The following is a 27629-nucleotide window of genomic DNA, read 5'->3' as shown; positions in this document are numbered from 1 at the left end:
AATTTTGAGCTACAAAACCTGGGACAGAGCAGATAAACAAGAAGACACCAAAGTTTAATGATACTCAGTGATCTCTGTGTTCAGTTTTGTAAACCAGAAAGAAAACCTGAAATTCTCTGCTCAGTGTCCTTGATTTCAGCATTTGGGACAAATCAGAATCTGGTTTTTCTTCCCTTGCAGGTGGAATTCCAAGAAATGGTGACAGAGCCAGGAGGGTGAATTTCTAATTTCACAACAGCAGTTTCAGACCCATGTCAAGTTTCTGGAAATAATCCAGGAAAAGGGATAGTGAAGGGCTTAAATTGTACTGCTGGGAGGAGCAAATGGTTCCATTTATTTCACCCAAACAAAAACCTGGAATTTCTAGCATAGCTAAAAACACAAAGTAGATTCCAGTGTTCAAGGATTGTTGTCAGGCAGAGTGAGGAGAAATGAATTTGAACCTTTAAATCAGATTTACTGCTACAAATGTGTGCCAAATACAGAGAGAAAAATTCAGTTTTATTTATGAAACCTTGGGTATTATTTCCTAGAGCTGTCCCAGGTCCTGGGGAGCACAAGGTGAGTGATCCCAGCTCATTTTCCTCCTTCCCCTTCAGATCCCACAAACCTTTCGTGTCCTGTCCCTCTCTCTGCTGTTCCTTTTCTCCAAGGTACATTTGAGGATTCTTTGTTGGGAGAAGCCACTTGGAGATGAGCAGAATTTATTGAGGAAATGTCAATTAAAGGGTGTTAGGTCATGGCTGAGGTTGAAAGGGGGATGAATTAATTCCTCTTATTTTAGCACTTTGGAGTCATTAATGCAAAACCCAATCCCATTCCCAAGTGTTCCTTTGTCCACACCCCAAATTCCAGCTGCCATTTGGAATTTCTTACCCAGACTGGAGGCTGAAGCAGAACTGATGGCACAGGTGCACTGGAACAGGCAGGCTGTGATCACAATATATAGAATTTATTTGGCTTGGGTTTTGTTTAAACTGGAAGAAAAGGGTTATTAACCATTTAATAATCTTTATCAGGTGTCCAGTCATGGACTATGGAATGTTCAAGGTGGATCATGAGGAATGTGGTTCATCCTGTCCAGTGGGAGGGCAAGGATTTACCAGCAGTGAATATTCCTCATTAAATCTAATGGGGTCATGCCAGTGGAAGTTAATATATTGTGAATTAATATGTTTTATTAACCTCCCTGTGAAAAGTACAGTGCTACAATGCTGGCATGGATCTGCAGAGCCAGAGCAAAATGCAAATTTTCACTTACTTAATTGCCACTTTGTTCTTCCTTGCAAATAATTCCTGGTTTTCCAAGTTATATTTGCATGTTATTTTTTTGGCCCAGTTCTTAAAACACAGTGTTTTCAAGAGGACAGTTCAGGGTAAGGAAATCAGCTGCATTCTTAGGCTGGTATTTAAATGGTTTGAAAATATTAGGCAGCGTTTTTAATGCCTTAAAATTGGATGAGAGAACAAAATGAAGCTTTGAGACTAAAGTTTAAATACTCAGAGCAAGCTTTTTTCCTAATTACTGTAGCTTAATACTAGAGGAGTAAAAAAAATAAAAATCAAATCAATATATTTTACTTAGATGAGTTCTCCAAGTGCCTGGTACCACTGTGCTGACTGCAATATGTAAGTTTGGTAAGAAATGACCAAAAATTAAACTGGTAATTTTAATTTCTCTGTATTTTCTCATGTTCTGTGTGCAATTGCCACATGCACCTTAGAATGCTGATCACTTGTAATAATCGTCTCTGTAATTAGCCTGAAATATCTACTTTGCTGTTTTCTACATGAAGGCACTGAAACTCTGAGCTGATTTTAGCTAAAATTAAGTTTTCCCTGAGCTTCTGGTGATTTTCTTTGTGCAGATGTATAGAAATGTAAGGATCTTGTTCCTGGATCAATCAAATTTTTATGCCAAACACTGAATATTTTGATTAATCCTGATGGATTAAACAATTAATATCACTGGAGGTAACTGCCAGTGGAGCTGTGGCTGCTTGCACAGACACCACAATTGCTTTTGAATTACACCAATTTGAAAATTACAGGCTTAAAAATTATAGTTACAGTGCTGCTGTCATTTCCTGCAGTCTTTTTGAATGTGAGCATGGAATCAGCTGGAATTCTGACCTGCAAAGAGATAATCCAGGCTCAGACAGGCTGTCACTCACCTTTCCTCTGCAACAAAGTGAGCAGGTAGCACTGAGACATCTCCTTAATGAAGTGGCTTTGGTGCCTTTTATCTGTGTGAAGGACAAAATTACCAGGATTCTTGCTTAATGATGGTGTCATTTTATTTTTTTTTCTACCCCCAGTGTTTACAAAATAAAAAAAATAAAAAAATCCAGCAACATGAAAGACTCCCAACAAAATGGTCTGCATGGTTAAATTAGAGAACTCTGTGGGGCTGTAACATTTAGGTCTGTATTTAAAATGACAGAAAAACGTGCAGTTATATCAGTAATAAAAGTAAATTCAGAAAAATGCTGCAATGAGTGCTGTGAGATTTCAAATGGGATTTTTTTTTTTTCCAGCTTTTTTGAATCCAGAAATCTGATTTTTATTTTTTTTTTTTTTTCCCCCAAATCTGTATCAGGGGTTTTCTGACTGCAGTTTGAGGGGGGGGCTTTCCCTGTTTTCCAGGATATTCCCAACACATCCGTGAGCACATCCCTGACCTCGCTCTCCAGCAGAACCTGCAGATGGGGAGGCTCTGTGACATCCTGGGTACGTGATCAGCTCCTGCTTCTTGATTATTCCCCCCAGCTGGGAGCAAAAGAAAACAACACAAGGACTTTTTTTGTTTGTATTACTATTAAATATAGAGCAGGGAGAAGCTGAGAAGGAATTGTGGCATTTCCTGGCCACGTTAATCCATAAAAAAATCCCGCTGCTTCCCCGTACCTCTGTGCTGAGGTAAAGCAGCCTCATCCTGTGAGCTGCTGAGCACCACAAAGTGTTCAGTGTTGTGCAAAATGAGGGAGCTCATTCTGGCAGTGCTCATTCAGCCTCACACGGAGAGAAAGATGTGCTGCAAAAGAGCAAGCCCTTATTTAAACCAATTTTTTTTTTTTTTAAATGAGGCAAAAGGCATCTATTTAAAAGTTTGGGTTTTTTTTTTTCCTGACAGGTTTCTTTTAAGCAAAGCAGGGAAGGATGATATTTAGCAGTGACCAGCTTCACTGGCTGCCTGGAATGACAGATTTTACATTATTCATCCATATTTCAGGGTCATGATTATTTTATAAATGCCATTTAGTAAGTTTGGATCAAAAATATATTAGACCCAGAAATTTACAGTTGCCTAAAATAATAATGTAATTGCATTTATATATTATCTAGGCACTAATAGTGGTTTTTTCCACAGTACTGTTTTATTTTTTTATGTGAATTTTTTTGGCTTTTAAATGACAGAAACTTAAAGGGACAAAGTCACACAATAAACAGATTTTTTTTTTCTCATTTCTGAACATGAAAATTGCTTCTGCTGTAAAGCAGACCATGAGGAAGATACAAACTAGCGAAATATTAATTAAATTATTAACTGGATCAGGTTCTTTACCTGTGCCTGGCAGAGGAGCACTGAGATTTTCCATTTTGGTTTGTTTTTTCCCTAGAAAAGGATTTCCTTGCTGGTTGTGACCTCCTGTGAGTTAAGCTGTCCCTGGAGCCTCACTGTGTCCTAAGGAGACTTTATATCTCTTTATAGGACAGTGGTACAGCAGTAAAATGTTCTGCAGCTTTTTATTCCCAAAATTCACTGAAATTGTCCATTTTTCACTTGAGTACTGACTGGTGAACAGTGCTGTACTCGTCTATTAGTTATTTTTTAAACTAATCTGGTAAATAATTATATAAAATTATATAAAGGCTCTGCTTGTGGGCTCTGTGCTACCTGAATGCCTCAGGTGAGCTCTGGCCTCACATTTTTAATGTGGATTATTTCCCTGCAGCTCTGGCAGAACAAAATCAAGCAATAGGATCTTTTATTCCTTACATTTGGCTCAGGCTTTCCTTATCCAGTCCTTGTTTTGCTGCAGTCATTCCATGGAATAGCAGTTAGCCCTGGCACTTGTGCACAATAAAACAATGAAAGGCTTCCCACTGATTTGGATCAAAATCTTGGAGTGCTCTTTGCCTATCGATGCTTCAAGGCCCATTAATTTATTAGCTCACCTATTAACATTAATATTTTAGCAGAAGAGAGTGGTTAAATTTTTCCAAAACTGCCTGTATTAGAGATTTTCCTTCTGTGTGGACACAGCCCTTCAGGCCAAGCTGTTTTCCATGAGGAAAAGCAGATTTGCACACCGTGCTGGAGTGGCTGCCCCGCACACTCCCATCCCCAGCAGTGGTTATTGATGATACCCCACCGTGAGCTTTTGTGTGGACAGCACAGGAGCAGGAACAGCCCATGGAAAATCCAGGCAGCGTAGAAAATTGCAATTTCCTCAGCTTTCTCAACTGAATGGCTCAGTTTTATAATTTACTGCCGTTAATGGGATATATTTTTAAAGCAGTTCAGTTCCCATTGATGCAAACGGGAGTTTGGGCTCACAAATCCCCCTGCACCACTTCCCAAATCCTGCCCCCAATATGTTCTACAGATTGAATCCCAGGAAGCAGCTCTTCCTTTGGGCTGCTGACCTGTCCACAGAGAAATGCTGAAGCACAGCAAAAGATTTGGGAATGAAGCTTCATTTTTATTTTTTAAATTTTTTTTTAGGAAAGCTGTTTGTGAGCAGAGGCTCGGGAATGCCAGGATTGCTGTTGGGAAGGTTGTACCTTTCTCCCAGCAGTGAACACTGTGCCCCTTTGTTTCAGATGCCAACGTGGACGTCATCTACATCTGCCCCCTTGCTCTGAGTGAGGAGTTAGTGCAGTATTACCATAAACTCCTGGGTCTGCAGGCAGCTGTTAGATCTGGGAACCCCGAGGACATGGCTGACCTGCAGGACAGGTTCAGAATTCTCACCCCTGAAGCTATAAACAGCTTCCCCGTGAGTTTGTCTTCTAATTACTACAGCTTGAGGGATGCAGTAAAATTAAATTGGAAATTTTATAACTTGCAACGCTCTGGTACACATCAGTGAAATATTATTGCAAGTTTAAGGGCTTTACTGATTAGACTACTAGTTAGAGCATTGGAAATAAATATCCTGGTTTAGCTTTATGGACTTGCTTGAGATAGTCCTAGATTGGCTATTTGTAGGCTCTTGTCCCTTCTGACTCTGTGCTTGGGACTGGGAACTTGATAGATTTATATCTCTAAGCAAATCATAGCAATAAACCATTCTTATTACTCCAACTTTATCTCTGGCTAGCCCAGCATTCAATCATTCCTGTGTTTGCAGTGGTTCTTGCAAGTAAATCCAGTGCAGAGCTCCTTAAAGAACAAGGTTTAAACAAAGCTAGGTAATAATACAGAAATATGAGTTTCAAACAGATCAAAGTAACTCATAAATATTAGTTCCAGGAATACAAAAGTGATAGTTCCAGAAAAATAATTAATAATTGAGAAATACTACTTCCAAACCTGTCAAGTCAGGTTTAAATCCATGTGCTAAAACATGTTCTAATTAATGTACAGTGTGTACAGTGTTTCTGCAAGTGCTGCAGTGCAGTGGAGACTTTCCACAGGGAATAACAATTTTATATTCTAAATATTAAACCTACAGTGTCTTGGCTGGGGTTTGATTTTTATCAAACTTTGAGGCACATTTAGGGGCTTTGCTTGAAGCCCTGCTGCTGGTTTTGCTATTTTTTTTTCTTTTAAAATTGCACTTTGACAATAATAGCAGGTTTTTTTCTCTGGATGCTGGGTTATTTTTCCAGTAGTAACTCCCAGCTATGTTTTGATACCAAAATTTTTCAGGAGAATGGGCAACACCAGATTTGAGATGAAGCAGGTTGAGGTGAACCATGTCTCTTTAGTGCCACTAACACATAAACGTGTACTTTGCCATATATAATTAATATTTTTTATGAATATATCTTCTGTGTGGAGAGGAATCTGCTCAGAACTGCTCCTTGGCTTCAGTGACAATTTGGGCTGTGTAAGGGTTTGAGCTTTATAGATTCTTTTACAGGATCTTTCTCCTGGGTTATTGAATAAAAAGCTTTTATTGCACCTAATGGATCGAAATTTATTCCCAATCAATGAAAGTGTGGCTTGAAGGCCACTTTAGTGGGCTCCTTTTAGCAATTCCAGAAGCACAAATCAGCCTTGCACCTTTTCCCAGCTATTTTGGTGGAACTGGATGGAAGGAAATTGTCTGGAAAAGGCACAGCTCCACTTGAGGTGTGTCCCAGCTGGAGGCAGCTTTGCTCTCCTGGTGATCATGATGCCACGGGCACATCTGGGATCTTGGGAACCTGAAAACAAAACAAAAATCAACAGGTTTGAGAGCCAAGCACTTTGGTTAATCCCATATCCCCTGCTCCTGCTGGAATCCCTCAGTTCTCCTGCTTTTCCCTGCTCTCCCTCACACTTCCATAGATCTTGGCAGCTCTGCCACTCTCAAAAAGGAGGAATGAAACAGCTTTTACAGCCTGACCTCCTTAATTGACTGTAAAATCCATTATTGAGGGGCACAAAGCAAATCTCCTCCCTTACAGCCCTGCTGTGGCCCCAGGCTGGGAGCTGATCCTGTTCCCTGCATCCAGAACTCTGGAATGGGCCAGCTCCCTGCTTTTGGAGCAGTGCTCAGGCAAAGGGAAGCCATGGACCAGAACTTTAAATGTCTTGCCTTTGAAACTGATGCAGGGAAAAGGGCTCCAGGTAACTTGTTTGGTGTTCTTTTCATCCTTAAACTTCCTGTAATCCTCTTTTTTCTGCTGGAACTCCAGAGAGTGTCCCATTCCTGCTGTCCTTTCAGTGTGTCCAGCTGAGATTTGGGCACTTTCTGGAGCTGTGTTTGGTGTGAGAAAGCACCAAGGGGAGCCAGAAGGGGATTCCTTGTGTCCTTTTCCTGCATCATCCTCCCTATCCAAGCAATGAAATCAGGATTTCTCTACTTCAGTCCCTGGCAATGAACATCCAGGACTTGGAAGGAAAATATCCTGTGTTCTTCAGTATTGGAAATCCCTGGCAAATCCAGGATTTACATTCTCCTGAAAATACAGGGATGCTTTCCTGGGGCCTAAATGAGATGAAATCTCAATAGGAAGATGATTTTCTTCTTGTTGGGATTATGATTTGTTCCTGACAATTTATTGCAGTGGATTTCTCTTGTGCTATTTCTTCATCCCTGTCTCATCCTCAGAGTATTTTTGGGAAAATAATTGGAATATATGCAGGCCATGCATGGGATATGTTGTTTAAAACATTTTTGAGGTTTTCACCTGCCACGAGTGACATTCTTAATTTAAATTCAGAGCTTATAGGATATGTCATGAACTGCTTGTACAGCAATAGATCTTTTTTGGGAAGAAATGAGAAACTCCTTCCAAAAAGTTGGAAACTTTTTTTTTTTTTTTTTTTTTTTGTATTTTAAGCAAAAAAAAAAACTATTACAAAACTGCTCCCCTCTCCATAAGTGGTGCTTTAGATCAGCTATCAGAGCCCCTCTGGAATGGAAATGTGCATCCCCAGTAATTTAATGTAAGCACTGAAAGCTTTTGTAAATCGAAGTGTTTTATTCTCAGAGAATCACTTCAAGTACCACTGAACTGTATGTGAAATACATTCCCTGCTATAGGGGGAGGGGGGGGGATTCTTCATTTTTTTTATTGATTTTTAGAAGCTCTGGAGTTAAACCATGCCAGGAGTGTTGCTGAGATGAATCACTATTATCCAAAGGCCACAAGCCTCTCTGCCGACTGACAGAAGGATAATTCCACATGGATCAAATAAATACAGATGTGTAGTAATTAGTTCTATTCCCAATGAGGCCATTTCCAACCCACTAAAGATGTGCACGATTATGGAGCCTCACCCCAACAGCTTTTATCAATTTAAACTGCTAAGCTACAGGATAGGTCATAACCCAGCCTGCTATTAATAATGTATTTATTGTGGGCAACATTAGGAATTAGGGGGAGGATAAAAAAATACAAAACAAAACCAACAAAACCCCGTTTTTCATAAGAATAAATATTCTCTTTTTACAGGAGCATCACATGTGCCTGGCCACTGTGCTCAAGTACAGTCCCAGGACAATGCAGAGGCTCCAGGTTCTGCTCCAGGGCAGGGATGCCTACCTGGTTGGGGGAGTTCCCCACCTGGATGATTTGGTTGTGGCTGACGAGCTCCAGGTGCCAATTTTGGGCTCAGAGCCAGCAGTGGCTCAGCTCTACAGCACCAAGTCTGGCAGCAAGAGAATCTTTGCCAGTGCTGGAGTGCCAACCCCTCCTGGAGAGCGGGACATCCACAGCAGGGAGCAGGTGAGCTGATGGCTTGAGGATTTGTGTCGTTTCAACAACTCCATTGATGAGGCCCTTGTCAGTGAATAATAGTTTTATATTCTAATTATTAAACCTACAGTGTCTTGGCTGAAATTTGATTTTTATCAAAATTAGTGGCACGTTTAGAGGTTTTGCTTGAAGCCCTCTTGCTGGTTTTGCTATTTTTTTTCTTTTTAAATTGCACTTTGACAATCATAGCAGGTTTTTTCTCTGGTTGCTGGGTTATTTTTCCAAGAGTAACTCCCAACTGTTTTTCCAGTAGTAACTCCCAAACCCACGTGGGTTTGATCAAGTCTTGGGTGAGGTTGGGTCCTTTTTAGGCTCAGTTAAATGCAGTTTGTGCCCAGGGAAGGAAAGAACACAATTCTTCTGGGGTTTTTCATGGGCTTGAGGGTATAAAAGTGTTTGGCCCAATATTTGAGACAGTTTGTGCTGCTGCCCCATGGGTGAAGTCATGAAATAAATCCATTTTACCAGTGACTGAAGATGCACATTTTCCAGAAATCCTGTTCTGAGGGGAAGAAATCTCTCCCTCAACCAGCCTGTTCCTACTGAGGTTCACTGAGCATCTTTGCAGTTTTACTTTGTACTCAGTTTGTCATTGCTAAATTAATCTCTCTTGTTGGTGTGACCAGTAGGAAAATAACAAAATCCTATTGAACTAAAATTACAAGGCACAAGAGCTTTCTGTACTTTGATTTTACGTGTTTATTTTGCAGCCAGTTCCTCAGTATTTTATTCTCTCAGCTGATTTTGCAATTTACAATGATACATCTAAGTATTTCTTAAAAAAAAAAAAACCCAAACATTTTTATGGTGGTGTTACTTTTCATCCAGGAAAATAATCATTGCTAAGGCTTTTTTGTAGGTTCTCCTGCTTCTTCAAGAGGCTTTTCACATTGCTTTGGTTTTTATAAATCACCTTTAGCACTGAACAATCTAAGCTACACAAATCCATTGCAACTTCTCCAGTAGATGAAATAAATATATGATCAATGACCTGCAAAACAGCCGTTTGATTTATTTGATTCACGTAAATTATTTAACAATACTTCTGGTTCATCCTACAGGGTTATGGCATTTCTCCTCCTGTTGTTTGCTTGTATGAAATATTGACATTTTAGGTTAAATAATCAAAGTGAGGTGACACCATGGTAAAGCACAATTCAATTTTCACTTAAAGATAGCACATAATTCTTTGTGATTGGTACAGTCCTTACAGGATTATTGATCCTTTTCATTACTGTAAAGGGAGCTCTCAAAAAAAACACATTTATGCCATTCTCAAAAGCTACAAATGGAACACATGTAATTGTATTTTAGGTCAATCTTTAAAAAAAAAAATAAAAAAAGAAAAAGAAACAAAAATCCCTCAAATTACTCTGTAAAATGTAGAAGACTCCAGCCAATGCAACAAGATGTGAGAATACTTTTACCAGGTTCAAAGTCATTTGCAGTTTCTAAGAAGCTAATTGCATCCTGCGCCAGCTGGGCAAAAGGCATTTGAAAGCCATTTAAATCTGTGTACATACACAAATAAATAATTAGCATTTTTATAAAGCCTGCCTGGTACCTCCTCCGTGCATTTATAACCATGGAATGCACTCTCCAGTAGGAAAATTTCCCAGCTGTTTTGGCTGGTGTTACCCTGGCGCATTTTTGCAAATAGCATTGTCCATCCCGCGTCGTTCCCCGTCACAAACGTTTATGGGAGCAGTTCTGGTGATCCAAAACCTCAGACAAAAAAAACCCCAAAACACCTGGGCAGGCAAATTCCTCTGCAGAAAACAGGGATGAAGGCCATGGAGTCTTCAAAGGTTGCTTTCAATCCATACCCAAACTGCTGTAACAACACAAACGCCTCGGAGAGAATGAAACCATATTCAGAAAATAAAATATTTGGGAGCTGGAAGTCTGAGGGGGGAATTTTGGTGGTGTCTCAGTGCAAAGGATTTTGTGTCTCTGCTCTGCAGCTGCTCCATGCTCTCAGCCAGCTCATCCTGGACAATTTGGAAGTGCAGCGCTGGCTCTTCAAGGTGGATGATGAGCGTGGAGGAAACGGCACTGCCTTCTGTGATGTCATTTCCCACCTGGAATGCTACCCCTGGATCCAGAGGGAATGGCAGGGACACGGCCCTGAGGCGTGGAGCGAGAGCCAGGCTCGTGTGAGTAACAGAATTGCATCTTCTTTGTTGTCTTGGCTCTTTAGTGTTCCTCCTCCTTGCTGCAGATCTCTTCCCTGAGCCTTCATTTGAAGGAAAATGTTGATATCCCAGCCCAGCCTGGCTTCACAAAGCAATAGGCAGCAGTAATTCAAATAAAACAGGGAAATATTCCAAAATACAGAGGATTGCCTGGCAGCCAACTGTGGAATGAGTTGTGTCTTTACACTTCCTATGCAACAATGGGCAGTTTTTATACATTATTTGTATACATTTTATACATTTTTTTTAGCTAAAGCAAGGACATAAAGGAAAGCTTATGGACAGCACAGCCTAATCTCTACATAGACATTTGGAATTATTGAAACAAAGATGAATTGGGACTGGGATTAAAATAGCTGAACACCACTAATTTGAAATCATACAAACTGATTGCTTTTTCAGCTGGTTTTCTATGGATTATTTTTCCTGGATGTTTTGCCTCACTAATAACTTTTAAACCTGTATGAGACAACAATTGAGGTCTTAGTGATAATTAAAGTCCTGCAAGTTTCATTACCAGGTGTGTTTAGGTAAGGAGAGCCATCCATAAAAATCTGACTAAGGGAAACATTATAACATGAACTCAGGCACTCCTGAATTCCTAAGAATCCCCAGGATTGAGAGGCTGGAAGATGATTTGAACTGCAGAAAAATCCATATGAAAGCATACTTCATTATTCTGGCATTCCAAGAACTATTTGTAGTTTAAATATTCATTGGTATTTAAATGCGTTAATTTCAATAAGCATTTGATATTTCTGTATATCTTGCCAAATTCATTCCTAATGTAATGGCTTTAAAGCCAGAAGGAATGTATCCAGAAAAATTGTTTCATTTACATAAAGTACTCATTATAGCTCCTCTGATTTTTTTTAATTCAATCAAAACGGGTTTGAAATTTGGGGTTGATTGAATTATATTGTATATTAAAATTTCAAATTGGGCTGATTACGGTTCTGCTGCGTTTGACTGATACAAAAGAATTCCACATTATGAAACAGAGTTCCTGATATAAAGCTGAAGGGATAATTTCTCTGCTCTGTAAGTCAGGCAGGATGAAGCAGAGCCCTGGAAATCCATCCCAGTGGGACACAAAGCTCAGGATGTACCCAGGTCCTGCTCCCAGCACCTGAGTCAGGACAGAATCAGGAGTCACCAGCTCCAGTTCTTTGCTGCTCTAAATCCCTGACAGGAGTGGCATTCCCTGATTCTGTGCCCTTTTAATTCTTTTCCCAAGTGCTTCTGCATAACGGGCACTGTGAGCCCTGACTTCCTTTGGTTTTCCTTTTTAGTCCATTTACCTCGAGCTTGGATACAACCAGTGAGAAACCCTGAAATATAAACACATGTTGGAAGTTAGGAAATAAATATGGAATTAGGAATTTGGCTTTTTGGAATTTTCATTTCCCAGAGTCAGCAGACAAATCCAGGCCAATATTGAAGTGGGATTTGGCAAAGTGTTGTCCAGGGAAGCTCTGGGTTCCTGATCCCTGGGAGCATCCAAGGCTGGATGGGGCTTGGAGCAGCCTGGGATAATGGAAGGTGTCCCTGCCCATGGCAGGGTGGAATGGGATGAGCCTGAAAATCCCTCCCAATCCAAACCTTTCTGTGATTCCAAAGCGTGGAACTCGCTGCTGTTTTGAACACCTTGAACGTTCTCTCAAATTTCCCTGCCTTCCACGTTTACCCTCTTTTGAAATAAGGAATTGCAGCCTCCCCGAGCCTCAGCAGGGAGAGCAGAGGATTAAAACGCTCCTTTGTCAGGGAACACCATTGTAATGATCCACATTTAAACATCAAAGCAGGAGTTTGTGCTTTAATGTCCTGCTGCAGTGTGGGGACCTGGTTCCTTTGATAATGAAGACGTCGTGTCACGGCGGCGCCTGCCACACACAAACGGATGCTGGCAGGTTATTAAAAAATTCAGCTTCTTGATGAAAGACTATCCTGCAGGCTAGGAGCACAGTGAAAAGCTTCTCCATTCTGGTGGAATTATTAGAAATGAGAACATGACTGTAAGCACTAAATTATGGTAATACTTACAAATAGCATCATTTGCATAGCAGTTCAAGACACGCCACCCAGATTTTCCTCAGTGGCGTGGAGTAGGCAACAGATTAAAAATAATGGACTTGGTGAGTTTGAACTGTGTAAAAATCTATTCCAGCTAAAAACAAGGCTGATTTTAGATTCCTCGTTGCAAATACAACATTGGGGCAGACCCAAATGCATGACAAGATTATGGATGGATTTCACTTTGTTAACTTAATGCAGTCTCTGAGTTATCTGAACAATTAATTTGCAGCTGCAGGAAGGGTTGAATTCATAAACTGCAAAATGTCTCGAAGTCCATCAGCCTCCTATGCATTGCTCAAGTCTTGTCAGCAGAGAAATTTCATCCTGAGGCCCAGAATCCAATGGTTCAATGTCCAGAGAACATTTGGAACTTTGTGGGGTTGGTTGTGGAGACATCTTCCAATGTGGAAAAGAACATCAGGGTCCAGCCCTAGTTGTGCATAAAAAAATGAATAAATACTGAGTGTCCTTATCAGTTTAATTGTTTTTTGTAGGGTAAATGATGATTGTAGGGAGCAAACAAATTAATTTTTAACATCTGCAGGTTTTCTGTACTAATTCAAGCTTCAGTCAATCCATGCATAGCACAAAAAGTGTTTTTGCTGCTGTAAGAATATGTGAATAATTGTTTGGAATATCTAGATAAAGACATCCATAATCCTTATTAATATGTGGTATATTATATGAATATTATACATATATTTTTATATAATATATGGGCATCTCACTCCAGCTCAAAGTCAGCAGCTCAGACTCAAAAATCTCACCCAAACTTTTATGGACCCTTGGTGGGAGGCTCTAAATTCATGGAAAATTCTCATTATTGCTTTCACAATCTCTGGTTTAGAGGGATTCCATCTTGTTGGAGCTGTGAGAGTATCCAAGGATTGATCATGCTCACTCTGTCTTCATATTTTCCTTTTTCTTAGAACTCAAACTCCCAAAACTCTTCCCTCTTAGGGCAAAGAGAACATCACCTTCCTGTTGGCATTGCCTTTTTTTTTCCCTTTTAACCATTCCCTTTTATATAAATAACACAGAACTGTAGGATCCCATCCTCTTGTATAACTATGGAGCTGTAGTAAATCACTAGATTAAATTACTACTGAAATTAATTTTAGAATTATCTTTTATTACCCTGTGACTTAATTAACCACCAGGACCAACATCATGATGTGAGTTTATCTAGCAGCAAGTCTGAAAATAACAAAGATCAGGCTGAAGAAAAAAAGGGATAAAGAAGAGCTGAAAATCTAGGGATAGAACAAGACACAGAAGAACAAGCAACAAATACTCTCTGAATAAGCCCTTAAGACTGGTGGTAACTACAAAACCATCCCAAAACTCTCCATTAAATATCTGTCATAAAGGGAAAAAAAAAAAAAAAAGAATTTCATGCTCTTGGGCAGCCTCTACTAGAAAAAATATTTGGATTTTACTCCTCCAGTTGAGTCAAAACTTTTTGTCTCAGTTTCTTTTCCTTACAGGCTGCAATTCAATTAATTTATTACAATGAGAAAATCAGAATCTTTTCAAAAGGTGACAAATCTGAACAACTTTTGGCCTGAATCACCTAAAACAAGATTGGGATGCGGCTCGCAGGACTTGGCATTGATTGCTGTTGGAAAATAGGGATGCAAAATGTTGGATGTTCCTTTAAATGAACCATTTTTTTGTCAGCTTTTAAAAGTCCTGTACTAAGTAATAGATGAATTTTGGGATTAGCTGGAGATCAGGAGTAGTGGGGAGCAGATTGTGTCGTGCTTGGATGAATTCCACAAACTACAGCACACCTGGAGTTTCCACACCTTATTTCTTTACTGAGTTCAGGAATTCAGAGTAGGATGTGTTTGCAAACAAATCAGGATAAAACCAATCCATCAAAAATGTAATTTCAGAAACCTGCCACTGCCAGCACCCTCCTTTCTGACCTCCTTTGAACACAGAGCTTCCTAGCACTGCTTTTTTCCTGATTTTTTTTATTAATTGATCTTAATGTAACACCTAAAGCCCACGGAGGGGGTTCTGAAGGAGCTGCTTGTGCACGTGGAATTGCAGGTGTGGTATTTTTCCAGCCTGAAGAGGGCCAGAAACTCTGACAGATCCCCAGAAAATGCATTTCCAGCATTTTAGCTTTCCTTCTAACCGATAACATGTTTAACAGGGAAAGAAAAGGAGCCCAAAGACTTCAGGAAGAGATCAATGGTGGAAAGGAGCAGTGCCAGAGGTTTCTTAGTGTGAGCACAACAATTATTCTAAATAATTAAAATATTCATCGAACCTGCAAACAATTCCTATTTATTAAGATTATCTGCGTGTGATGAGGAAATCTGAGGTGAAATAAAGCGGAATTACATCCCTGGGCTTGGTGAAATCCGAGATATCATCTCTAAACCACAAGCAGGGGCTCTGCAAGCTGTTGGGCTGTGTGTCCTATTGATTTAATATGCTCCTAATCAGTACATAAAGCTATAGGCCTGCAGTGTTAATTTTTCATATGCTTACAAAGTACCCTTTGATTTTCTGTCACGCGTTAATTACAGCGTTTTGCCATTAAATAGGAAGCTTTGTGTAAACTAATTACTAGGTAATCATTGTCTACCGCCAGCGTGCTGTTCCTACCTTTTATTTTATTCGAAAAATGCACAGATCTCGCAGTCTGGAACCACTATACCTTCCAGCCATTAGCTCTCACTAATTCATAGCATTATTGTGCTAAGATTGTAGGAGTTGTAATTGTTGTGGTATCAGTGCTGTTAATTACCGGAGTAAACAGTTGAAATGGTGCCAAGGTCTATTGTACAAGGCAGAGGAAAAGGAGGTTTAAATGTTACTTCCACCATCTGGGGACTGGAGGAGAGGCAAATGCTAGAAAACAGCAGTGAGGCAATATCAGAACTTCAGCTCCAGGGTTTGAGGCCATATGGATCCAGAATATTTTGAATCAATTGAATTTAAGTGCCAGTTTGTAGCAATAACAGTGGGGAAGGAGAGGATAAAGCAAGAGCACTAAAGAAATCTGAAATGCCTTAATGTTGGTGCAGCCAATAAAATGCCTGCTTGGATTATTTTAAAAATGTTTGTTTTGCTAAAATCCAAAAAGTAACACATAGGCAACTCTGGGAATAAAAAGGAGTTTAAGTGTGTGTTGTTTGTGAAAAACAATGCAGGTTTTGTCTGACAATTCCTGTAACATTACAGCAATTTCCATAAAATTCCTGGGAAGTGACTGTGGGTTTTCTGTACAAGGTTTTTTTTCTTTCTGAAACCACATTTTTGGAATTCATTAGAATATTTTGTTTACATATACAAACCAGAAAGGAGAGCAAGTCACAGAAGTGTAGCGAATTTATAGAGATTGAAATAGAGAAAACTCAATTAATTGGGAAAATAATTTTCGTCTGAGGGCATCAGAATTGGTTGTGCACTTGCAGAAATCTCACTAAAATACAGGAAAATGATCTCATTTTGTATGAGAATTAACATCCCAATGTCCTGAACTTCCAGATGCTGCCTTTGAAATAAATATGTGATTGTTGTTTATGAGAGATTTTTGAAGATCACAACAATTACGTTTTCTTCGCTCTGAAGGAAGATGTGGGCAACCTTGAACATGCAGGATGCACCTTGCAAAAGAGACAGTTTGGAAGATTTATTTGGATTAGAAAGCAAACTAACAAAGAAAATTATCCTAATCCTAAATTACCATTCAGTGGATAAGCAAGCAGAATTCTTTGAGGAGTTCACGGCACTTCGAAGATCCTTTTTCTGGCTGATTTTTGGCAGCACACATTTGATCTTTGATTTCCCTGCATAGATTGTTTTCTGAGCAGGGATCTGGCAGCAAATTGCTGCTGCCAGCTTCGGAGTGTTTGCAGGAAATAGGAAGGATCTCTCTTCCTAAACAATCCTGGTTTATTTATTTTTTATTGGTCTGTTAGCAGATGTTGAAGTAGTTCAGGGCACAATGTAAACATGTGCTTTTCAATGGATGGTAAATAGGAAAGTGCACAATGAGAGGAGCACTTGGGAGGGGGTTTGGAGCAGGGCAGGGGGGGTTTTGTGTGGTTTTTGTGTGTCTGTAGTTGAATTTAGAATTGAAAGAAGCGCTTGATCTTTCTGTACCGAAACCCTCAGCGCGCGGAGCGGCAGCGCCAGCCCGGCCGGAGAAACGTGGCCCCATGTGGTGTGAAAAAAGGAACAGCACTTGAAGGGCTGGAGATTTGAAAGGGAACTCAGCTCCTTGTTCTGGGAGTGTGGGAAGGGGCTGTTTGTGGGGTTTATTGAAGCGTGGCAGATGTGCCTCAGCCCCACAAAAACCCCTCGAGTGGGAGCAATCCCGGCCCCGTGTCCGGCTCCGAGCGAGGATGAGCCCAGGGAAGTGCAGGATTCTGGGCTCTGTGTTCAGCATCCCACTCAATGCCAGGCAGCTGAAATGGGCCATTAGCTATCAGGGAAAATTGTCTTTGCTCCTTTCAGCAGATGGAGCAAATATTTTACAAAGCAATTTTACATAGGAAAAACATTTGTGTGAGGCGGTAATGACGGCTGTTTGCCATGATGGGACCTGAGCTCAGAACATGCCTTTCCAGCTCTGGGGAAGGCAAAATTGGCACTTTTTTAATTTTAAAATTTGCAGTTAACAGTGAAAAGCCCAGGCTTTAAATCAGGTGACAAACTTTAAGATAGATAGAGGGGTGCTCAGTGTGTCGCTTCCAAAGCCATTCCCAGTTTTATAGACCTCTTCATTTATTCTGTTCACTGTGGTACTTTGTGCTTCTGGCCAGGGTGGACCTATCTGAATTAGGAAATAAGTGTCCATTCAGTTTAATTTGCAAAATAGGAAGTAATGGCAGTTATTTGGGCAGCAGTCACTGGCTTCTTCCATGGTTTCTGTGTCACTGAGAACATCAGAACGAGCTGGGCTGGACCACTTCCCATCCAGACTGGAACAACTTATCCCAGCTCCACTGATCACAAGAGAAAGGATGTACTTATAAATGGTAGGAATTGTCATTGTGTCATCCAAGTGGCAAAAATTGCCACAGCTCCACTGACTGCAGCAGAGTCGTGGCACTTTGTATTGCTCAGGAGCTCTCTGCTGATTTTATTCCTCTTTGGCCCCCTCAGCTTTACTTACTTGGAGTTCCTTTCTTCACTCTATTTGCTTGCAAGGTCTAAATAATTTCCTTTCCGTCTGATTTTTAGCTAAAAAGCCCTGGGTCTTACACATTCTGCTCTGTAGCCTCTTTCTTGCCCCAGATCTTTCTTCCTGTTTCTATTTCTTCTTCCTATTTATTTATTTCTCTTCTCAACAGGCTTTTCTTTGCTGACTGATCTGTCTCCAGCAGATTTCCTACCACTGCCTTCAACATCTGCCACGCTTGATCCTAATTTTTTGTTGCAACTGCCTAAGAAAACCTTTCAAAATTCATCTTGCAGAAGGGTGAGAAATGATTTCTCATTTAGTGGGAAAAAGTTGTAATTTTTTTAATTTTTTTTTTTTTTGGTGCTTCTTCATTGTTATAAAAGGGTGCAAAACCAATTTGGAGAGATGTAAAGATTTCTACATGATGTAAAGAATATTAGGGCTGCTCATTTCTCTGCATAGAAACATCAGCTGCAAGATTTGAACAAATGCTCCCTGTTTCAGCTGAGCCTGTGGTCCTGGATTGTTTTGGACCACATCAAGAGATAAAACATTGGTAGGCTCTGCTGGAGATGCTCTCCAATTTAAATGAAATTAGCCAGCTGAGCACTGATCCTTTTAAAAGGTTTGACTTCGTGAGTGAATGTTGGATCCAGGCTTGAATTTTCCTACTAAAACTCCCTATAATCAGGATTATTGCCTTTTTAGAGCTTACAGTTGCAAAAAAACCCCTCCAGCCAGAATTCCAGGTGCCGATCCTTAAAGGGTGACTCCCTCCTGTGAGCACCCCGATAGCCCAGGCAGTGTTCAAAGCCCTGCCACGTGTGCTTGGAGCTCCAGGGGAGTGTGCCAGATTTCCCTCAATTGATTATTTGTTTAAAATCCTGCTTTGTTTGTGTCAGACAGCCGGGTTTGGTGCTCACATCCTCCAGAGTCACCAGCGCTGGGGCTGCCCCTGCATCCCTGCAAGTGTCCAAGGCCAGGTTGGAGCCTGGGATAGTGGCAGGCGTCCCAGCCCATGAAAGGGGTGGAATGGGATGGGATTTAAGTTCCCTCCCAACCCAAACCACTCCAGGATTCCATGATTTATTATCCATCACCTTAGATGTGCAAGAAGAACTTGGAAAAGGCAGAGGAAAAGTCCCCTGGAAGTTCTGCCTGTTTTTGCAGCCAGGTTGGGGAGGTTTCTTCCACAGCCACGCGCCATCCTCCAGCTCCAAGAGACAGCTCGGAATTGTTGCACTGGAAATCTGTGTCCCAGTTTGTTACTCACACAAACCTGGGCACAGCACTCCCAAATGCCTCCACATCCAACAGACATTCCTGGTTTTCACCCCCTGTGATTTATCAAAATCTTCCAGGCAGCCACCGCACACCTCTTGCTTTGTTTGTTTTTATATTTCTGTTGAAATTGCTCAATACCCCAAGTCAGCAGGTCTCAGGGATGAGATGGGAGTGACAGAGGTGTTGCTGGATGCACTGCCAGCTGTGAACTGATTTGTGGGGCAGCAATTCCAGCACATCCATCATGGCTCACATCCTCTCTCCAAAGCCACGGTGATTTTCACGAGCCACCTCAGCCTGTGCCTTGTTGGCTCAGCAATAATTCAGCACAAACACAAACCCACACAAGGCCAATGGATATTTGCTCACTGCTCTGCTGTTCCAGTCAGCTGAACCATCCAAAACCAAAATTCCTCCTTCAGATCCTAAGGAAATCAGCAGGGTAAATACGGAAGTTGGGTAAATTCTGAGCTTGGATCTCATGTTTTATGTGCTCCTTTGTTTCTGGGTAAATTCTGAGCTTGGATCTCATGTTTTATGTGCTCCTTTGTTTTTGCCATGAGGTTGTGCTGCTTAGTATATTGATTTACTGACTAAAACCATTTTTAACCCCCCTTTTGGTGATATTTTTTAAGTCAAGAACATCCTTTTCTACTTATTATATGATAGGAGCCCACATATCCCATATCAGCATCACCATCTAAGCACCTCAATATTTTTAAGGCATTTTTTCCTCAATTCCATGTGAGGCAGGGACAGCAACTATCCCCCTTCCATGGCTGGGCAGCTGAGGCACAGATGGAAAATCCCTTTCCTGAAGTCTCAGGGTGGCTGCAGGCAGGACCAGGGTTCATCCAGCTCTACTGCATGCAGAGTTAATCCCAGATTCCCCAATTGTCCAGAGAAGCTGTGGCTGCCCTTGGATCCCTGGGAATGTCCATGGTTGGGTGGAGCAGCCTGGGATAGGGAGGTGTCCCTGCCCATTGCAGGGGTGGAACTGGATGGGATTTGAGTTCCCTTCCCACCCAAACCATCCAGTGATTCTAATCATTTCTCCATCCTCCTCGTTCTGGTAGGCAAATCACAGCCAAGTCATTCGGAATTTGCATTTTTGGTTACTTTACATCATGTGCTCCGTGACAAAGCCCATCTCTACAAACTCACTGCTCCGGAAAAACAGCTTTAATTTTTTACTTGCTATTCTTAGCTGTCAGCCATGAGGTTTCCTCATGTTCCTCCAGAGCCTGAGATGAAGTGATTGTGGCTGAGGACGTTGGCAGGATCAGAGGAGGGTTGGTCATTTCTGCAGCATGGGGTGCTGAGGAGAGAGGATGGAAAACAGAGGAAAGAGCCCCAGGGGAGCAGGGGGAGGCTCATGAAGCAGCAAGAAAAGGAGCCTGAAGCAATCCAGTCAGGGTCCTTGCACTTTATATGCTCCTGTTCTTCTGGGACTTTGGGGAGCAGTAAAAGCAGAGCAGTTACTTGCTGTATTTAATGGGGCTGGGCTGTGTGTGTGATAATAAAGAATTTAAAACTAGGAAAAAAGCTGCTTTAGCTGTGGAGTGACTAATCAAATTCCACCAAAGACACAGGCACTTGGGAGTTTGCTACAGATATTTTACAGATTTAAAAGGATATCTCCTGCTTTAGAAATGCTTTTGCTTGATTATTCCTAATTTTTTTTTCCTAACTAAAGCGTATTTGGGTTGATAAAGAGCTTCAACACAGAACCAGCAAAACTATTGCTGGCATATGTGACTATTTCAATATGCTGCTTCGAAATACAAGCAATGTACAAGTTATTGACTGCTGCTATTGATCCCAAAGCAGTTACCAAGTACCTGGCATTTTCAGATGCCAGATCCAATTATTGATATAAATTATAATGCAAGAGGTGCTGTGCTTGAGGGGGAGATTGGCTTTCAGAGAAGGACAGTTTGCAGGAGGAGGGAAGAAGAGCAAGTAGAAAAATTAAAAAAGGCTTCCTGACTGTGGGTAAACAGTAACCACATTTTTTTTTTTTTTTTTTGCCTGTTGGAGGCCTGGTTTTTAATCACCCCACAAGCAGTTTTCATTTCTGTAGTAAAATTGCTTGTGGTTCTATTTAATTTGTTTCTGCAGGAGCTAGCTTTGGTGAAGATCTCCCAGGAGCTGCCGGGCCTTTTAGCACAGCACGTACAGCCAGTCAATGAGAAACGATTCCCTACATGGGAAAAATTCCTCCAAACATTTCTTACTCAAGGTAAATAAGACTGCAAAGTCGCTGGGAAGTGTTAGAAGGAGTAATTATGCCATATTGTCTGCCATATTCTTGTTAGTCTTGGGCCCATTTAAATATTTATCTCCTTTTATTTCTCCATTACGCTTCAAATGTTCATTTACCAATGAATTATAGGCCACTGTTCTATCATTCATTTGTCCTATCCAAGCTTTTAATCCATATTAATCCTGGGTTCTGAATCCATAAACACCAGATCCTTAATCCTTGGGTGCTGCACTAAAGGCTGTCGCATTTGGGGAAAGGTTTTAGGCAATTCCAGCACGTGAGGTAAATGTGAGAATATTTAATATATAGATTTCTTTATGGAAGAGACACGGATGAGTCAAAGTCTTGAAGATATTTTTCTTTTTAAATAATGCCGCTTAACACATCTAGTACCAATTTTATTACATAGCAGTTTATCCCAACAAATTGGGTTATGGCATTATATGCAATGAAAAGGCAAATCCAGAATGCCAAATCTTGGTGGTTTTCCTATGGAAAACCATGCTGGAAGTTGTTATTTCCATGCCAAATTCCTCTTGTGGGTGAATGCCACAGGCAGACTCTTATCTAAGACCATTACATGGATGGGAGTCTCCAAGATGAGCTCACAGCAGGAGTTACAGCTCCCTCCAATCCCAACATTGCATTTCCCAGCTGTTGTGGGCCTGGTGTTGAGCTGGATTCACTCCTGCTATCCCAGAGCCTGTTTCTCCAGTCAGCTGTGGGATTTATCCAGTTTGGAGTGGGATTGAAAAGCCTCTAATTAAACTCCTTTCTCCTCCAAGAGATCCATGATTCTGGCTCTGCTGCTCCCATTCCACTGATTTATTTGCTGTGTGTCCAATCCCCGCTGGAGCTGGTGGCTCCATCCTGTGCACTCCAAAGGGCAGCACTTGTGGATTTGATTCCAGGAAAATTCCTTTCCAGGCGGAGTGATCGAAGCCTTCCCGTTCTCGGCCAGCGTCACCAACCTGACGGTGGATCTGCTGATAGAGCCAACGGGGGAGGTGACACTGCTGTCATCTGGAGATCAGCTCCACGCTGAGGGGCCCCTCAGATCTTCAGGCACCACCATCCCACAGCGTTCCGTGGATCCAGAGGTTCTTGGAGTGCTCTGCTTGAAAATTGGGGAGGCCTGTAAATCCAAAGGAGTGCTGGGCTACTTCTCCGTGGACTTTGTGGCTTTCACCCATCCTCAAACCAGGGAGCAGCAGGTGAGTGGGGCAGGTTTGTTACCTCACCCTGTCTCCCTGAGATGGAGAAATTCCAACTTTCCTATGGAACTCCAGAAAATATCAGGAGAAAGCTTTGTCCTTTGGAGCAAACAGTTTCCAAACTCTGGGGCGTGTGAGCTGAGGAAAGCACATGGGGTGTTCTAACAGCCTCAGATGCAGACCTGATGCATCTCATTGTTTTTCACCTTCCTGACATTGTTTTCTTCTGGAATCTTCACTGAGGACACCTCAGTGTAAAAGGGAATTTTAAGGCTGTGGGGAACTGGGGAACTTTCAGATTTTTGGTAACTGACAGCACTGCAGGGTGGCTGTGGTGCACCAGAGAATGAGAATAATCATGGAATCATGGAATACTTTGGGTAGGAAGGAACCTTACAAATAATCTCATTCCAACCCCTCATTCTAACACCTCCCACTATCCCAGCTTTCTCCAAACTCCTTCCAGCTTGGCCTTGGGCACTTCCAGGGATCCCAGGGGCAGCCACAGCTTCTCTGTGCACCCTGTGCCAGGGCACAGTGGTTTGTGAGCTCTGGAATTCCCATGCCAGCTATATTTGACTCCCAAAATGGATGTACACAGGCATCATAATCAGAACTCTGGATAAGCCATATTGGATAAGTTCCATGGAAATTGCTTTAAAAAGATTAAGGGATGACATTCTCACCCACAGAAGTCCATGGGAGTTTTGCCAATTGCTTCACTCAAGCCAGGAGGTAACTGAAATGCAGGAATGCTTCCTGGATTATTAATTGTTGTGATACTTCCTGGTACAAACAAGGACACATTAAATCATTTAGTGATTCTTGTGTCTTCCTAGAATTCCTGTCTGTTCCATCTTGGTTTTCTTCCCTTTTTCCCAGCTGATTTTTACCTTAACATTTCCTGTGTTTATCAGCATGTACCACAACTTTAACATTATTTAAGCACAGGTTTTTAAATTTAACTGGATGTGGAGGCAATTAACAAGGCCATCTGTCTTGGGAGAGAGAGATCACACAAAGGCCCATGTTCCTGAAAGCACCATTTCTTGGCAAACAAGAAATCCTTTCAGACCCTTGGAACATTTGCTCACTCGTTTCACAAGTGTCCACTCAAATGCTTTAGGTGGGAGAATCAGATGCATTTTCCTGGAAGTACAGGATACTCAGGAATTCTTCCCAAGCGTGTTTTACAGAAAATAGTGATCTTTGGAGGAAAGGATGGATAAGGAATGTGTGTTGTCACACAGCTCAGTGGGAACCAAGAGATCCAAGGGGCAGGGAAAGCTGGGACTCCTCATAATTCCCTGTTTTCCTCAGGAATTTGTTTCCATCTCAGTTACAACTGTGCCTTCATCCTGAGGGGAAGGGAGATGGAGATGATGTTTTCAGTGTCTTGGGGAAGAAGTGGAAAAGCGTAATTTGGAGTGAATCACTCCTGATTCCCACTTTATTTTCCAAGATGATCATTCCAAGCAAAGTTTTGGAAATGTGAGTGAAACCAGAGTGAAATCCTGCCCAGTGCTGAGCGTCAGATCCCAGCTGGGAGCTGCACCCAGATAAATCCACTGGATTGAGTGGGAATGTTTCAACACATCAACTTCCTTACATAATACTTTGGAGGAGTAGGATCCTAATCCACCTTTTCCATGGGTCTGACAGGTTATACACAGCCCCAGCCTTTCCCAGCACTAATGAGGGAACATTGGATAAACAATTCCCACACGTGTCCGAAGATCTCTCCTGACAATGGAACATTTTTTATGTTGGTTTTTTTTTTTTCCAACAAGAGCCACGTTGTTGTCATCAGCCATCTCCCAACCTTATATCCAGCAGGACAGAGGAGTTGCAGAGCCCTAAAACTGAAGTTTTTGGGTGAGCCCCAGCCCATCCCAGCAGCTGCCACGAGATGGCAGCCGGATGAGAGCCTGCCAGCACCGCCCCAATCAATTCTCCTGCAGATTTTAAAAGTCGTAAAAGCCACTCTCTTTCCAACGCCCCATTGCATTAATATTTTACTAATTGACATTTTTACAGTATCATTCAAGCACTTCTTTAAAAATAGCACGGGAGCTCTTTACAATAACGCAGCCGTCGATACCAGCTGCAGACAAAACAGTTAAACGGGAGAGAGCCGAGCTGTAATTTAGTAACTCTTTAAGAATTTATGTTTCCTTCCCTTCTCAAGTTTACATTCTAAAGCTGAAGCGTTTTTATGGAAGCTGTAAAGAATTCCAGCATAATTGTGACTTTATTCACTGGAGATGTCTTCACCATGAAGCGCTGTCTCTGAAGCTGTGTGTGCCAAAGGAGAATCCCCTGGAAGCAAATATTTCCTTGGATAAACAGCCAGCAAGTCTTGTAGGATGTATTTCTATTATTTTTTCCATTGGTGGGATTCTGGAGAGTCCTAATCTGTTCTCTGCTTAGCTTGACCTAAAACCAGTCTTAAATCGATTTAAGATCTTAACTACTGCCTCTACCCCCTGCCTTTGAACTTTGATAATCAAGTATCAGTTCTGGACTGTTCTGTTCAATTTCTGAACATAAATTCTGAAAATCCCCACATTTCAGATGAAAATTGTGTTCCTTGTGTTCTGCTAATTTTTCCATGCACCCTATCAGGGTTTTACACCTCCAATCATAAATATGTACAATTACATCTGTGCCCTTATTGTATGTGCTCAGAAAATGGGGAATAATCTGTAGGATTTTATTATCCTTAACTTCAACTTCACCTTTGCACAGGTCATCTCCTAAGAGCTCCTGATTTACTGGAGGGGATGATTTATCTGGTCAGACCCCTTGTCCAGGCCCTGTGTTCTCCCATTTCTGTAGCAGCACAAAGGAGATTTAAAGGGCATTTTTGTGTTTCCATGGCAAAAGGGAATCCCCTGCTAGGAAAAAGCTGGAAAATCTTGTGCCATCTGATCCTTCTTCCTTTCTCCCCCACCTTAGGGATGTTCTGGGACACATCCAGGGCAGGAGGGGACGTGGCCACAATCAAAGTGTTCTCGGAGAGTCCTGAGCCAGGAAAACCATCCTTGGGGGTGATCCCAGCTGGCACCAAGGAGTGACCATTTGGCTGCTCTCACTTCCAACAGGGGTGGTTCAGCCCCAGGCTCAGGGATGAAAGGAGGTGGACAGGTGGCTTCCAGCCATGTTTGCCTTCCTCCTATTCTTCCTGCTCCTCCTCCTCACACCTTACACTGGAAAATGTAAAATATTACAATGACTTTAGCTAAGGAGAACATGAAGCTTAAGGAGGTTTTGGAGCTCTCCCTTGTTACAGCAGGGGAGGGGATGGACACCTTCCTTCATCCCCCCTGGAGATCCAAACTCTTCATTTTGTAGGCAGCAGCAGAAATTGGGCTGAGATGATGAAACCATGTCCAAAAGCTATTTAGTCCCCTCTGGAAGCAAAGAGAAACACCCTAAACCAGTATTTGGTCAATCTGGTGATTTCCAGCATTAAAGTTGCCCTGCTAAAAGCTTTTTCTGTTCTTCCCTGCTCTCCCAGCCCCTTCCTTGGGCAAGCTGGAGCCATTCCCTGGAGCAGGAGATCCAGGAGAGCTCCTGTCCTTCCCAGAGCAGCTCCTGGGCACGTGCCAGCGGGCACTGGAGCCAGGCTGGCATGCTGGGGCTTTGTTTAGATGATGTGAAAAGGATCACACAAGTAATTAATGGGTTTCTCTCTACATCTGAAATTAAAACAATGCCACTAGCACGTGTTTTAATTGTAGGTACTGTCCAGGTGGGATCTGGGGAGGAACTCCTGCACAACGCTGGTGCTGCCCCACACCTGGTGGGGTTTGTGTGAATCCCTGGGAGGGTGGAATGAATTTATCCATTGCTGATGGCTGCTTAGCTTTGCCAGGCTGCTTTTTAAATGTTTTATCTGCTGTTAAATCCTCAGCCTCAGAGCATTTTGCTCTGGGACTCACTTCAGCTGCAGGGATGTTTTTGCTTAACCTTTTTTTACAGTCCCCCTTCAGTCCAGCTTGCCTCCTGCAGCTCAGTTTGTGCCCAGCAAAGCTTCCTGGTGTGGATTTTGAGGTCAGGTGTAATATCAGGGTCTGGATTAGGAGCAAACACTTCACTTGGAGCCAGTGAACAGCCCTCAGATACCAAAGATTTTCAGTCCCTGTTTCCCTCAGGCAGCTCTGCCACTTCCTTCTGAGGGCAAAGTTTTAACTGGGAATGTAAAACCCAGCTCAGATAAGATCTAGGACCCATTGGCAACAACAGATTTGTTAATAATATTTATCAAAATTAATGGAATGCTCCCACCATATGAATAGTTTCTAATTATTATTTGGCTCGTTGAAAAGGCTAGCACACACTAGAAAAGGAGAAATGGACAGCAAAGTTCTTCCTGTCTTGCAGAAGTGATGCTAAACAATAAATTATTGAAGAAAATTAAGTATTATAATTGGGGAACATTCCCCTATTACTAAGTAAAGGCAGCCATTAGCATCCAATTTGCATTTTAGACCGTGCAGCAGGAAATATTTAAGTTGACAAATAGGATATTTAATACAGCAACAGATACTTGGCAGTTAGACATTAACAACTGTTACTGGGGTGATTTATTCCCCATTATCCAAAGGGCATTACTCTGTGCATATGATTCTGAAATTGACTCCAGTTTTCCAAGAGGCCTTGGCTGCCTGACCCCTTAATATCCTTATAATGAGTCCATTTACCATTCCAGGGCTGAGGCAAGTTGTTCACGGGGAGATTTGTTTTAAGGGGTCCTCTGTAGGGCAGATCTTGGTGGTGGGAACGTTGCTCACTGGCAGGGAAGGCACAGGGGTTTTTTTAAGTGGGAAAAACCTCTGGGAAAACCAAGCTCTGGTTATTGGGGTGGAGGAGCCTTGCAGAAGCAATCCACAGTGCTTCCCTCAGCCTCGTGAGTCCTGCCTGAGAAATTATTTCTGAATTTACAGAAGAGTTCTGCTTGCTCCTGTTTGGAAGTGGTTTGTGGAATCACAGAATCCCAGAATGGTTTGGGTGGGAAGGGACCT

The 27629-nt window shown here is 41.8% G+C and overlaps 1 protein-coding gene across 43 annotated transcripts in view; it reads left to right on the top strand.

Annotated features, from left to right (window-relative positions):
* IQCH (IQ motif containing H) overlaps positions 1-27629 on the top strand; it is a 71768-nt gene that overhangs the window by 35077 nt on the left and 9062 nt on the right. For 42 of the 43 annotated variants that reach the window (XR_015275979.1, XM_086849653.1, XM_086849633.1 and 39 more), the window contains 6 exons: positions 2647-2730; positions 4828-5003; positions 8116-8388; positions 10383-10574; positions 21244-21364; positions 22316-22602. Coding sequence is in view for 42 of the 43 variants with exons in the window: in XM_086849653.1 (XP_086705779.1) it covers positions 2647-2730; positions 4828-5003; positions 8116-8388; positions 10383-10574; positions 21244-21364; positions 22316-22602 (1133 nt within the window). In the remaining variant the exon portion in view is untranslated. The remainder of the gene's footprint in view (positions 1-2646; positions 2731-4827; positions 5004-8115; positions 8389-10382; positions 10575-21243; positions 21365-22315; positions 22603-27629) is intronic. The other variant, XM_086849668.1, reaches the window with a different exon arrangement.

The sequence above is a fragment of the Cyanistes caeruleus genome, chromosome 13, assembly GCF_971803275.1.
Source record: "Cyanistes caeruleus chromosome 13, bCyaCae1.hap1.1, whole genome shotgun sequence".
In the NCBI taxonomy this organism is placed as follows: Eukaryota; Metazoa; Chordata; class Aves; order Passeriformes; family Paridae; genus Cyanistes; species Cyanistes caeruleus.
The sequence above is the reverse complement of the archived record's forward strand: the minus strand, read 5'-3'. Positions and strand labels throughout refer to the sequence as shown.